The sequence below is a fragment of the Chionomys nivalis genome, chromosome 6 (genome assembly GCF_950005125.1).
Source record: "Chionomys nivalis chromosome 6, mChiNiv1.1, whole genome shotgun sequence".
NCBI lineage: Eukaryota > Metazoa > Chordata > Mammalia > Rodentia > Cricetidae > Chionomys > Chionomys nivalis.
The window spans coordinates 98,710,683-98,725,597 of record NC_080091.1 but is presented as its reverse complement, the minus strand read 5'-3'; the positions used below and the strand labels follow the sequence as shown (position 1 = coordinate 98,725,597).

Genomic DNA, 14,915 nt, shown 5'->3' with positions numbered 1-14,915 from the left:
CTGTGTGGTATATATGGGGGTGGTACTTTGGCTCCTAGCTTCCAGGACACATCATGACAGGAAGGCATGGTAGCTGGAACACCTCAGTCCACAGTGGCAGAAACATGCAGTGTGGCTTCCTCACATCTAATCAGATGACAGAGCAGAGAGCTAAGGCCGGAACCCAAGGAATTATTACCTTCAAGACCCACCTCCAGCCACCAATTCTGCTACCTAGAGCCACCCAAAACATCACTACCAACTGGGGCACAAGCGCTCCAACCATGAGCCTGCGGAAGACTTTCCAAACTCAAACCCTAATAGTTGGCAAAAGGAAAAAGCAGAAGAACAAAGCAGTAAAGACCTTCAAATACACGAGCCTGTGGGGACATTTTATACTCACTCAGAGTATAACAACATTAAATCTGGACTTTAACATAAAACCCCAATGTAAGTTGTAGAGAGAAGAAAGGAATGTGTCATCATACTTTTAGACTCAGATGCCCATTCCCAGGGTCACTTGCCATAACCTGCAATTATTCTCTATTCATTCATGCTACAGTGGGTACTTTTCATATACTGTGGACACATAAGAGAGCCAGGACTAAGTGAGCCTGGATGTGAGGTCCCTATCTTAGACTTCTCTTGCCTTACTCAAGTCCCAAGCCTGGATACCACCCACGTCATAGCTTTGTCCTCAAGTCCTCCTTAAGGAAGAGAGAGACAGGGACACATCAAGAAAAAGACTAACAACGGCAGAGATGTGAGGGAGGGGGATGGACATGAAGGAGGGGTGGATGTGAGGGAGGGAAGAATGTGAAAGAGGGGTGGATGCGAGGGAGGGGTGGATGCGAGGGAGGGGTGGATGCGAGGGAGGGGTGGATGCGAGGGAGGGGTGGATGCGAGGGAGGGGTGGATGCGAGGGAGGGGTGGATGCGAGGGAGGGGTGGATGCGAGGGAGGCGCCGCTACTTGAGGTGAGTAGGTGTATAGAGAAGTATTTACATAGCAGGCCTGTTCCTGTCTGTCAGTTCTGTTCACAGTCTGGTCCTTGGCTGGCATTTAGGAATTCAGGAAAGCTTTGGTGGTTTGGAAGAAAATAGCCCCCAAAGGAGTAGGCACTTTTAGGAGGTGTGGCTTTGTTGGAGGAAGTGTTTTACTGTGGAGGCAGGCTTTGAGTTCTCCTTTGCTCAAGCTATTCTCAGTGTGGTACACAGTTTACTTCCTGTTGCCTGCAGATCAAGATGTAGAACTCTTGGTTCCTTCTCCAGCACCATGTCTCCTTGTGCATCATCATGCTTGCTGCCATGATGATAATGGACTAAGCCTCTGAAACTGTAAGCCACCACCTCAATGAAATGTTTTCCTTTATAAAAGTTGCTGTGATCATGGTGTCTCTATACAGCAATAAAAACCCTAAGACAGAAGTTGATACCAGGGACTGGGGTATTGCTGTGATAGGAAGACCATGCTTTTGTTTGAAGGAATATGGACCTTGGTACAGTGGAACAGAAAATCATTTGGACGCTTTAAATGCTGCTTAATGGGCCATCCTAGTAGGAACATGGAAGACAGTTATGCTGAGGGTGATTTGAGCTGTGGGGGCCTGGATCAAGAGGTTTCAGAGGAGAAGAATTTTGGTATGTTGTCTAGAAATCATTCTTGTGATATTTTGGTGAAGAATGTGGCTGCTTTTTGCCCTTGTCCAAAGAGTCTGCTTGAGGCTAAAGTGAAGAGATTTGGATTAATTCTGTTGTCAGAGAAAATCTTAAAGCAGCCTAGTATTGACTCTGTTATTAGAGTTAACTTTAATGAAAAGGAATGAGCTGAGCAAGGAAAAATACAGAATGTACACTTTGAGGGGAAAAAAGGTCCAGGAAGTAGAGTAGAGTTAAGTCCTGTGTTCAAGGAGATAAACAGATTAGGAAATGGAATAAAGGGAGTGGTGACCTCAGGGTAAGATCCCACCCACCTAAGCTTCCAGTTTGTGAAAAGGAATTAAAGAAAAAGTGAAGGAAACCATCAAAAACAGAAAGTTGGTGAAGATGTAATTGAATGAGGGGGCCATGTTCCAGTCCCAGAAAGCAACAGAGCTTGGCAAGCTTTGGCCATGTTGTTTTGACTTTAGAATCAAAGATAGAATAAAGGGTTATGGAATCTTCCTCCATGAATAAGGAAAGCCACTGAAGTCAGGCATGTGCCAGGGGTGTCCCTGAATGGAGACCTAGAGAGATCGAGATCATTGTGTGAAGTTGAAGCCGTGAATTGCCTTGGAGAGCCCAAAATATTGGAGATGCCAGGATTATGGAATGTCTGCCAAGGAAAGCTGCTAACAAGGACTGTAACCAGCCCAAGAAAAAGAAGTGTATTGCAGTCAACAAAGCTGAGAGGAGTTGGAGATTTGAAGAATAAGTAGAGATGCAGTTTGGAGTTTGCCCATCTGGTTTTCAGTCTTGTTAATCCAGGATTTCCTTACTGTGCTCCCTTCTCTATGTTTTGGAATGGTAGTGTATATCCTGTCCATTAAATGTTGGAAGAGCTAATACCAATACTCCTCAAAGTATTCCACACAACAGAAGCAGAAGGAACATTGCCAAACTCATTTTATGTTACCCTGATACCCAAACCACACAGATGTAACAAAGAGAACTACAGACCAATCTCTCTCATGAACATTGATGTAAAAATACTCAATAAAATACTGGCAAACTGAATCCAAGAACACATCATCTACCATAACCAAGTAGGTTTCATCCCAGAGATGCAGAAACGGCTCAACATACAGAAATCTGTCAATGTAATCTACCATATAAATAAACTGAAAGAAAAAAAAACCCACATAATCATCTCATTAGATGCTAAAAAAAAGCCTTCAACAAAATCCAACACCCTTCATGATAAAAGTCTTGGAGAGGTTAGTGATACAAGGAATATATCTAAACACAACAAAAGCAACTTACAGCAAGCCTAGATCCAACATCAAATTAAATGGAGAGAAACTCAAAGCCATTCCATTAAAATCAGGAACAAGACAAGACTGGCCACTCTCTCCATATCTATTCAACATTGTGCTTGAAGTTCTAGCTAGAGCACAACGAAAGCATATCAAGGGGATACAAACTGGAAAGAAAGAAGTCAAACTATCTTTTTTTTTTTTTTTTTTTTTGCAAATGATATGATAGTATACATAAGTGACTCAAAAAAAAAAAAAAAAACTCTACCTGGGAGCTTCTACAACTGATAAACCCATTCAGTAATGTGGCAGAATTAACTAAAAAAAATCCTTAGGCCTCCTATATACAACAGTAAATGGGCCGAGAAAGAAATCAGAGAAACATCACTCTTTGCAATAGCCACAGATATAAAATATCTTGGGGTAACTCAAACCAAACAATGAAAGACCTGTATGGCAAGAATTTTAAGTTTCTAAAAAAAGAAATTGAAGAAGACATAAGAAAATGGAAAGATCTCCCATGCTCTTGGATTGGTAGAATCAACATAATAAAAAGAGAAATCTTACCAAAAGTAATCTACAGATTCAGTGCAATCCCCATCAAACTCCCAACACAATTCTTCATAGACCTTGAAAGCGCATTCATTACTCAGCTTCACATGGAAAAACAAAAACCCAGAATAGTTTAAACAATCCTGTACAATAAAGGAACTTCCAGAGGCTTCACCATCCTTGACCTTAAGCAATACTACAGAGCTACAGTAATAAAAATAACTTGGTATTGGCATAAAAACAGACACATGGATCAATGGAATCATATTGAAGACCATGCCATTAATTCGTGCACATATGGCCACCTGATTTTTGACAAAGAAACCAAAAAGGTATAATGGGTAGGAAAACATCTTTAACATGGTGCTGGCATAACTGGATATCAATACGTGGAAGATTGCAAATAGACCCATACCTATCTATCCCCTTGCACAAAGTCCAAATAGATCAAAGACCTCAACATAAAACCAGTTACATTGAACCTGATAGAAAAAAAGTGGGGAGCCTTGAATGCACTGGCACAGGAGACCATTCCTAAATAGGACCCCAGTAGCACACACACTGAGACCAACATTCAATAAATGGGACCTCCTGAAACTGAGAAGTTTCTGTAAGGCAAAGGAGATGGTAAACAAGACAAAATGGCAGCCTACAGAATGGAAAAAGATCTTCACCAACCCCACATCCCACAGAGGGCTGATCTCCAAAAGATATAAAGAATTCAAGAAACTACAACAAAATATCAAATAATCTTATTTTAAAATGGGGTGGAGAGCCAAACAGAAAAGTCTCAATAGAAGAAACTCAAATGTCCAAAAGACATTTAAGGAATTGCTCAACATCCTTAATCATCAGGGAAATCCAAATCAAAACAACTCTGAGATACCATCTTACACCTCTCAGAAAAACTAAGATAAAAATACTGAGGACAGCTTATGCTGGAGAGAATGTGGAGTAAGGGGAACACTCCTGCACTGCTGTTGGGAGTGCAATCTTGTACAGCCATCCTGGAAATCAGTATAGCAGTGTATCAGAAAATTGGGAATCAATCTACCTCAAGACCCAGCGGTATAACTCTTAGGCATATAACAAAAAGATACTCGATCATACCACAAGGACACTTGTTCAACAATATTTATAGCAGTATTATCCATAATAGCCAGAACCTTGAAACAACCTAGATGCTGTCAACTGAAGAACAGAGAAAGAGAAAATGTGCTACATTTACACAATGGGGTATTACTCAGCTGTAAAAAAAAAAAAAAAAAAAAAAAAAAATGGTATCTTGAAATTTGCAGGCAAATGAGTGGAACTAGGAAAACGCATCCTGAGTGAGTAACCCAGACTCAGAAAGACAAACACGGTATGTACTCACTCATAAGTGGGTAGAAGATATGAAGCAAAGCAAAGCAAAGGATAATCAGACTACAATACACAGCTCCACAGAACTGGGCATACAGAGCAGGGGAGAGGGTGGAAAGGGAGAAGGGAGAAAGGAAGGGAAGTTGGAAAAATATATATAGCTCAATTAAAACAATAAAAAAAAAAACTTTAAAAAAGTCCTGGTACTGAGTCCTCAATAAACTTCTCTGTGGGAAGCATTTGAGTTCTCACAAGTTCCTACTGGGGGAATCGAGGATGTACTGGGCTAGGAAGTGACTCCTGGAAGCTGGTTTTCTCTGGGCTTCCCCCCATTGCCTTTTTCCTTTGCCAACTGCTTGAATCAGGGGCTCCCTTTTGTGTGTGAATACTTGTTGCCCAGCTAGCCGTGCTTTTCTGAGGGTCTCTGTAGCTTCTAGGAGGGGGAGCCTACTTGATGGAAATAGATCACTAGGGAAGCTATTGAAGGCCACACCCAGTCCACTCTGCTTGCTGGTCTACATAGTAAGTTCCAGACCAGCCATGGTTACATAGTGAGACTCTCTCTGAAAAGAAAAGAAAAGAAAAGAAAAGAAAAGAAAAGAAAAGAAAGAAGAAAGGAAGGGAAGGGGAAAGAGAATAAAAGAAAAGAAAAAGAAAATATTTAGTGTTATGTAATTCATACTTGGAATTCCAGCATTTGGCAGAATACTCATTGCAAGTCTGAGGGCAGCTTGAACCTCCATGAGTTCCATGGAAACTGCCCCCCCCCAAAAAAAACCCCAAACCCACAAACAAAAAACAAGTCATAGAGACATGGGGCAAACACTGCAAAGATGAATAAGGCACACGTTTGCCCATGCAGTGAGGAGACTTGTTATTTCAGTCCTCCCAGGGCAGCACAGAAGTGCCAGGCACACAGTTGAGAGGCATAACACAACGGGCAAAGAAGCTGACATTTACATAGGCCAGGCTAGTTGATGTATATTTTCTTAGCCAAGCCTCACAATAGTCCAGTAAAGTTGTATTTTTCTGTTTGCTTGTGGTTTTTTCATAGACACATACCAAGTGTCAGTAAACAGTTCAATGTTATATAGTAATTACGAGGTGATGGTGTCAAACTTTGGTCTGTGAAAAATACCTCAAACTGTGAGCTCAGAGAACATTTCAGAGAGGGGTCCTTGTTAGTTTCCTTTTGTACCCAGGGTCCTCAACCATTTTGGAGCCACACTTTATTTTTAGAGAGTGAAAGTAGGAATTTTTCTCAAAAACTTACATACAGCAACTCAGATACTTTCTATCCTAGGGGCCCCACAAACATCAAGAGTAATTTCAGTTATTCTGAATATATTATTAGGTTATTGCTGCTTGGAGAATAGAAAATTCAGTAGCTAGGCTACCCAAACCCCCGCTCAGACCTTAAACTCCTGCAGTTCCAGCTTCCGGTCATTGATCTCTTTCTCCAGCTGGGCCTTCTCCACCTGCATGGCACCAGCGGTCCGCCCGTGCTGGCCAACCAGCTGCGTCATGTTCTCAATCTGCTGCCGCAAGATCTCGATGACCTTGTCCTTTTCCGCCATCTGGAGCTTAAGCGCCTCACACTCGGTCTGCACATTTCTCAGGTGGTCCCCCTCATTCTTCAGGTGTTGAAGCTCCTGTAACTTCAAGTCCACCCGCGAGCGGAGCTTAGTGATCTCTGCATTGGTGGCCTCGATGGCTCGTTCCTTCTCCTGGAGGGAAGCTGTCAGGTCGGACACCGTCCTCTCAGAGCTCTCCAGGGTCATCTTCTTGGCCGTCAACTCTTCCACCACCTTGCGCAGCATCTCCTTGGTGGACTCGAGCTGTGCAGTGAGGGAGGACACTTTCTCCAGGCTCTCGTTCTTCCCCTGAATGGCTGCCATCTGCGGGAAAGCAGTTTCATGATGTGGGGGAGGCAGGTAAGTTAACTCAGTATGAAACCCTGCCCTGGATAGGCCAGAAAGCCTAACTTAAACCATTTTGCTGTCAGAACATTAGGCACAAAGGACATTTTTCATCATGGACGAGGCCCCCCGGCAATGGCACAGCGTGCACGCTCACCTGCCGCTCCATCTGGCCCTGACACTCGCTCTTCATGGCCTTGAGCAGGGCCTCCAGCCGCTGCACCTCCATGTTCCTGTCGTCCAGCTCCCGCCGCAGGTGGTCGATGGTGATGCTGTTACCGGTGTCTCGGTCCCACAGGCGCTTGTTCTGCTCCTTCTCCAGACTCAGCTCCTTCTCCCTCTTGTGTAGGTCTGCCTAAAAGAAGCGAGGAGCGCTCTTTCTCCCAGCCACTGTCACAGCCAAAACAAATTCTTCCATTTGCCTTACACGGTCTTGGAGTTATGTGATTTGAGACGTCTTTGGTTACAGAAAAGAACTGCTTTTCAACAGCTGACTAAAATTGATTATTTCCTAGAAAAATATACTGATATTTTGCTTAACATTTTAGCTGGTTTAGGAGTGACATCTCACACCTGTAATCTCTGCACGCAGGAGGTGCAGATTTTGTGTTCTGGATGTCATTTTGGTTCAAAATGAACACACCACAACCTGAATTTAGTGGACGGCAGCTCTAGCTGAGAGAGTGGCTGCTTGACGACCTACTTTATCTAACATGTAACAGCCATGCCTAAAGAAAAAGACACAGGTAGGTGTCTTATGTAAAACATTTAAAGTACATAGAATGATATCCCATGTGTATTTACAATATTTTGTAAAAATTTGTAATTTTAAAATGTAAACTGGTTTGTGAAATGTATTGAAAATGTTCCCAGACCCCAAATCTCAGATTATAGAGAATGAGCTCACCAACAGCTTTTGGAGTTGGTCATCCAGATTTCCTGACTCCTGACTGAACTGGTCCCGCTCTGTGCGTGCCTCGGTGAGCTCTGAATTGGCAAGGACTAACTGCTTCTCCAGCTCTTCTATCTGGAAGAAAAGCCCAAAATCAGACAAATGCAGCCCAGGTCAGTCAGCGGCATCTGAAAACAAGCCTATGCTAGCAGACAGTGCTATGAGAGGCGAAGCTCATAGATCTGAGACATTTGCACTTTCCCAACCTTAACATCTCCATAGGATTAGTCGAAGTGGAGCACTCTGGGTACAGCACGCTGTGCTTCTGCTTTTCCTCCTCAGAAGTTATGTTCTGGGGAGACACGCTCTGTAATTCAGAGTCTCTGGTGGCATAAATAATGTACTGTAGACCCCAAACAAATGAACTTTGCAATACTGAGAAGAGCTGTCTTGCTTTAGAATATCAGTCTCAGCTGGGCATAGTGGAGCAGCACCTTTAATCCCAGCACTGGGAGACAGAGGCAAATGGATCTGTGAGCTGAGGCCTGTCAGCCTGGTCTACATGGGAGTGCTAGGACAACCAAGGCTACACAATGAGACCATGTCTTGAAAAAACACCAAACACCAAAAATAAATAAATAAATAAATAAATAAATAAATAAATAAATAAATAAAAAAAAATAAAAACATCAGAGTCTCGAGAAGATACTGAACACAGAAGGATGGGTCATGACAGTGCACCTGTGCCATTATGGTGGTAGACTCAATAGACTGAGTGAATAGCAATGTTTAACATTAGGGGAATATAATTCAAAACTTTATTCTCTTCAACTATAAAAAGAAATGAGAATCAATTTTAAAGAATATACTTTTTCCTTGGTCAGGACTGCTAACTTGTCTGAATAGAGAAATTCAGTTCACTGCACCAATAACAGCACACGGGACAACACCCTTTCCTTGCACAAGCTCAGCATGCAGCAGGCCTGCAGGAGGACCCGGGCTGCTCCAGTACTGCAAATGTTCCTGCGCCCTCAACATGGGCTGAGTGCAGATCCCAGACCATGGAGACTTTGGGCTTTGATCTGAGCTACACAATATCAAGACTCAGTTAATAAACTATTTCATAAGAACATGTTAATACTTAGTGTTATGCAATGAAACCCCACCTATAACTATGGTATTTTATCATCCACCTTCTAGGATTCAAAAGATTTCATATTGGCAGAAATGCAACACATTTCTTCCTTTTTCTAAGGTATAGTCAATAGGCTTGAAAAGTTTGGTCAAGATTAAAACAGTTTGGATGTGATCAAACCTTAATTGGAAAACATATGACCAAGACAAACGTTTTCTTAATAACTTTTTATTTTTACTTGGAACATTCATTTAAAACTCTTCATTTATTAAACCAATATATAATCAATAATCACATTATATATATATATATATATATATATATATGACACACACGTACACATATTTAACCATCTTCTTGACAAATAATAAGCATAAATGTGTAGGGCTTCTGTATCTATTCACATGTACACATAAATGACTTAAGAAAGTACTAATACAGAAATATCATACAGTTATGCATTCATCTATAATATAGTATCAGTGCCTATAGGGCTGAGGACATAAATTTAGACATTTACATTGGATATATGTTTAAGTTGGCTTTATGTAATTATGTTATATATTAAAAAGTATTTCATAAGAATTAAGAATATAAAGTTTTAGACTCTAATTATAGTTGATAATGTTACAAGGCATTCTCACAAGAATTAAGTACACATGAAATACTAGATTACAGATTATATTTGATTGTAAATTGCACATTAAAAATTATTTCACAGGAATCAATGGATTACCCAACTGCACTACACTGCCATCCCAGGCTTAAGAAGTACTTTTGGGGGCTGGAGAGACAGCTCAGAGGTTAAGAGCATTGCCTGCTCTTTCAAAGGTCCTGAGTTCAATTCCCAGCAACCACATGGTGGCTCACAACCATCTGTAACGGAGTCTGGTGCCCTCTTCTGGCCTGCAGGCATATACACAGACAGAATATTGTATACATAATAAATATTAAAAAAAAAAAAAGAAGTACTTTTGGACTGGAGATATAGCTCAGTGGAAGAGTACCTGCTAGACTTGAGCCCTAGTGCTATTAGTACTACCACTACCAATGATAAAAGAAAAGCAAAAACAGTAAGAAAATGAAAACAAAAAATCCTTCATTCTTTATGCTTCTTTGGAGGCATATACATAAGGAAAACATGAAAATTTAACCTCTGTAATATATATAAGTGACTTCTGAGAAAATGAATTATCAGTTAATGTAATCTTTTCAGTCCTGTCATTACTGGGAAAGCCTGAGTGGGCACACTGGGGAGTGAAGCAAACAGAGATGGGAACCACAGCGTTTACTGCGCTCACAGCAATTCTGCTGGCCTGGCGGGATCGGCTAGGCTGCACTGGGTTCTGGTCAAGGTCCTGCATCCTGCCTCAATTTTGCTATAGGAGTAATATTTTAAAAGTATTCTGAATTGTCACGAGTGGAGCAAGCTCTTCCTACTCCTAGCTTGGCACAAGCCGTTTCCATCCTTGAGCAAGAGCTATTGTTTATGTTCTTTAAAAGTAGGTCTGTTTTTACTACAAAAGAAAAGCAGGCGGCTCTCTCATAGTACCAGACTGGACAATACTGTCTGAGACGGAGACTAGGAGGGGAGCGGGGAGGGAGGAGCACATCGTTTCTGTCTGCCCGGATCACAAGCCCCCCACCCCGCAGGAAACCTAGTTTTGGGGTTGTCAGTACTGACTCAGCTGCTATAGCTCTGCTTTTACCTTTCACTTTTTAGAGTAAAAACATCTGTATGAATCAATCCATCAAAAATAAGCGGACAGTGAAAGGGAAAACCACTGAAGTAGCAGCTGAGCTGTACCAACAGCTATAAAAAGAAAACACTGCACGAAAGCCTTTGAAATGTCCAGGAGGCGCTGGCGTCTGACTGGAGTAAAGGTTTTCTCTTTTCCTTTTACACAGCAGCGCTGGTTTCCCTTTCACCATCCATGGACAGACTTTTGGTTTGGATCCAAACAAATCAGTACAAGGGTTTCGTTCTAATTTCACTGATTTTAGGGGTATTAGCCAATCGTATCAAATCATATTGAATCTGCGCTTTATTTACTATTTTTTTTGGTGGTGCTTTTGCTTTGATTCTGTGCTCAAAAAGACACAGGTGTGGCCCAAAGAGGGCGCTGTGCCTCAGCGTGAAGCTGCACAGAACTCTGGGAAGCCTTTGCAGGCTCTTCCAGCATAGTGGACAGCTCAGTCAGTGCTACTAAATCTTCACAGCGGACTAGGAAATCCAGCCCCAGCTACTTTCAAAATAGAATAAACTTAGAATCAATATAATGATATATTTTTGTTGTCAAAAAGCGAAAGTTAAGAGTAAAGCCAAATCTACAGAGCCAATAGTGACAGCTTCTACTGGTCCGAATTCGTAAAGGGGAATTCTGGAGGTTCTCCTAAAAGGGAAAAAAAAGAATAGAAGACAGCATTATAGTTCAACACTCTGATCAACTTGAAAAAGCTACATCTAAGATTTTCTTTAAAATACAATTTCTATTTTCACCATTATGAAATACTTTTTGTTAACCTGAAAAGAATTGCCCTCCATAATGGATTTTTTCTGAATTTACACACCCTAGGTAGAAAAGTTTCATTCAGTCCTATAAAAAACAAACAAACAAAAAACAAAAAAAACTTTGTTTTTAAGGCATGTCTCGTGTACCCCAGCTGGTCTTAAACTCACTATGTAGCCAAGGATAACCTTGAATGTCTGGTTGCCCTGCCCTTACTTCCCAGTTACTGGGATTTCAGGCTTGTGCACAGGGACCCTGGTGCTGGGATGGAAACAGTATGCTAAGCAGGCCCTCCCTCAACTGAGCTCTATCCCAATCAATAGGTATTAACTTTGTTGACCTCCCCTTTGGTTTTTGAACATTATATACTGAAATCTACACTGAAACAATGAAGATGAAAATGGATTTTAAGTTTTTAGCAATGTGAAGTCACAATATATGAAAATGAAACAAAATACACACAAGCATATGCTTTTAAACCCTGCAGCCAACTTTCCCTGACAAGACATTTCACACTAGGCCGTATCTCTCCAAAGCAAATCCTTGTTAACCTACTTATTCTTTGTTGCTCAGTTACATCAAGTATTAGTGAAACTTCAGGCTGAAGTGTATTTAACTCCATATTAACATGTATTCTCTAACTAAGGCAACAGGAGTTGCTTCCTCTTGAGAGCCTAGTTAAGCATCATTAGATCCATCTCTTAGGTTCACTATAATATATTTTATCAACATTTCAACAGTCTAGATCAAAACTGATATGTTCCTTTCCCTTTTTTGAGATAGGGCCTCACAGTGTAGCTAAGGCAAGCCTTGAATGTGTGACCCTCCTAAATCAGCCTCCCATGCGCTGGCTGTCCTCCTTATAAACTGGATGAAGCTTATGAAGAGATCATTTTTCCAAGCTAATGGGAAGCCATAGTAATTTCAAAGTATATAAGTAAACACAGGTGAACTGAGTTGGATTTAGTAGTCTGACTTTTCAGAGTCTGATGTCAATAAATATTTGTCTTTTCAAAATGGCTTAAATAGTCATGAATAACAGCTGTTTTATTGGACCATAATACAATTATGTGACTTTGTCAGATTATAAGAGTATGCTCCCAGCCAGTACTGAAGCCACAACCACCCTTCTGCCCTAGTATCTGTAGGGGAGGTCTCATCATTTGTGGACGTGTTTGTCCACAAGCGAGTGGACAATCATCATCAAGAGTAAAGTCTGTCCTAAGAAAAGAAACTGGAACACAAAGCTGAGCCTCTCTGGGCTGCTCCAAGGCTAAGAGCTCTACAAGGAGTTAAGGAGGGATGGTATTCAAACTACAACCCCTTAGTCAATCATAAGATCAGCTGAATGATCCTCAAATCAGATCTGAAGAGGAGAAAACATGAGCTCACATTTATTAGAGATAAATGCTGTCCTGTGAAGGTAGTGACAACAGGTGAAGGACACTGCTGTGGAGGCCCCTATCTATTACCGACCTCCTACGGTTTCCTGCTAGTTTCCTCTGCTGACTCTAACAAAGCCATGGCAAATCTTCCTTCTCTCGCTACAAGGTTAAAGGCAGAGATCTAATTTACATGGTTGAGCCAAGAAGATAGCACCTTCATGTGGTAACTGGAGGGACAGTGGGAATTAAACTGCTGCCCATGGAAAAGTAAATAAATGTTTACTGATTTGTTTGAGTCTGCCCACACAGCGACTGGCTTCTTCTGCTGCCGCCCAACAGAACTGTTCTCATTTTACAAGAGGTCTAGTACCTGCATCGCCTTCTACCTCTTCTAAATCACTACTCCAAATAACTAAGAATGGGAAACTGAGTAAACAAGGTGGCAAAAACTATATTAAGTTACCTCTGCCAGACTCTCTAAAGGGAGGACTAGAGATGGATTTATCCTCCAAGCTTCCACAAACCACAGCACTGAGACTGAGAACACCTGAGGCAAATGCAAGCAACCCTCCTCAGGGAATGAAGAACATCATCTCTGAAAAGCAGCTTTGTTTTTTGGTTTAGGAATTTCACTGATTGCAAATGGTTGAATTTAATACATTTTAAGCTCTGAACAAATGGTTGATAATAATATGAAATAACTTCTTTCTAGCTATTTAAAACCAAAAATAGAAACAGTACCAAAATTTATAATTAAAACAAATTTCAATGACATGTACGGGTGTATATCTATGAGTGGGTGTGTCTGCATGGGTGCTGGAGTCCATGGAGATGTTAGATGTCCCTGGAGCTATGGGCAGTTATGAACACCTGCCGTGGGTTCTGGGAATTGAATTTAGGTCCTCAGCGGCTGCCACTCTCCAAAATATTATTATCTGATTTTTTTTGTTTGTTCTTTTTAAATTTTTTGTTTTTGTTTTTCAAGACCAGGTTTCTTTGTGTAACAGCCCTGGCTGTCCTGGAACTCACTCTGTAGACCAGGCTGGCGCACCTGCCTCTGTCTCCCAAATGCTGGGATTAAAGATGTGTGCCACTACCACCCAGCCTATTACCCGCTTTAAGAGCAATTATATGCTAAAAGATGAAGACTCACGTTCTTAAATTTTATTTTAACTATTTTGGGTAATCTTAAATTTTAGTTTTCTAGCCACAAAATGATTAGAAGTTGATGATTTGTAAGTCCCCAAAATATTGGTGGTAGATATACAGACCAGCTGGTACTGAATATTTGCTAAAGCCAAGACTTACATGAAGATGAATAACAGAATCCTAGTCTTTAATTTATTTTTGTGGTAGTGAGGATTAATCCAGAGCCATGGGCATGCGAGACAAGTGTTCTTCCAGTGAGCTATATTCTCTGCTACTCAATTTACTTTTTAGAAATTTACTTGAAAAATATTTCTCAATTTTTTTATGAATTCAAAGATACAATCTAAATAATAATTTATAACTTAATAGATAATATAGCATGCTTTCACACCAACTTACACTGATTTTAAAAGTACTCTTTTTAGTTAGAAATTATTTTTAGTCTTTTCAAATTATCAACATTATATTATTGATTAGTATGTAAAACAGTCCTTGGAAGTGAAGTCTAAACTTACCTTATCTTCATACATCCTCTTGGCTTCCCTCAGTTCAGAACGCAGCTGAGAAACAGTAGACTCCAAGTCACTGAGCTGGCGCATATACATGGAGTTTTGGTTCCTTGCTTGTTCTCTAAGAAGGGTTGAAAAGGGCATAAAAACAAATAGCAAACTAAGAACACAAGTGATACCCTCAAGGGCCCCTCATAGCTCTTAGATGCTATCAATAATTATTTTATATGGTATCAGAGCAATTGTTTTTCATTTTGCAAACTTGCTTCTTCAAAGTTTTAGCTCAGGATTGGGAACAGAGCTTAGTGGTATAAGGTATATGTGCTATATATCAAATTCTGTTCAATTCCTAGTACCAAAAACAAATGTTAATTGTCAAAGCTGCTGCTGGTGGTGGTGGTGGTGGTGGTGGTGGTGTGTGTGTGTGTGTGTGTGTGTGTGTGTGTGAAGATATACATATGTACGTAAATATTCATTACACTATTCTCTACTTTTGCATATTATTAAAAATGTCTGTACTGGAGGTGAGAGAGATGGCTCAGTGGTTATGAGTGTTTGCTATGTAACCACG

At 40.8% G+C, this 14,915-nt stretch overlaps 1 protein-coding gene across 3 annotated transcripts in view; it reads right to left on the bottom strand.

Annotated features, from left to right (window-relative positions):
- The window catches only part of Ccdc158 (coiled-coil domain containing 158), a 56,077-nt gene that overhangs the window by 32,763 nt on the left and 8,399 nt on the right, over positions 1-14,915 (bottom strand). For 2 of the 3 annotated variants that reach the window (XM_057772978.1, XM_057772979.1), the window contains exons 7-10: positions 14,351-14,465; positions 7,672-7,791; positions 6,922-7,119; positions 6,261-6,743 (exon numbers count right to left, since the gene is read on the bottom strand). In XM_057772978.1, coding sequence (XP_057628961.1) covers positions 6,261-6,743; positions 6,922-7,119; positions 7,672-7,791; positions 14,351-14,465 — 916 coding nt within the window. Of the gene's footprint in view, positions 1-6,260; positions 6,744-6,921; positions 7,120-7,671; positions 7,792-11,143; positions 11,185-14,346; positions 14,466-14,915 lie in introns of those variants that run through there. The other variant, XM_057772980.1, reaches the window with a different exon arrangement.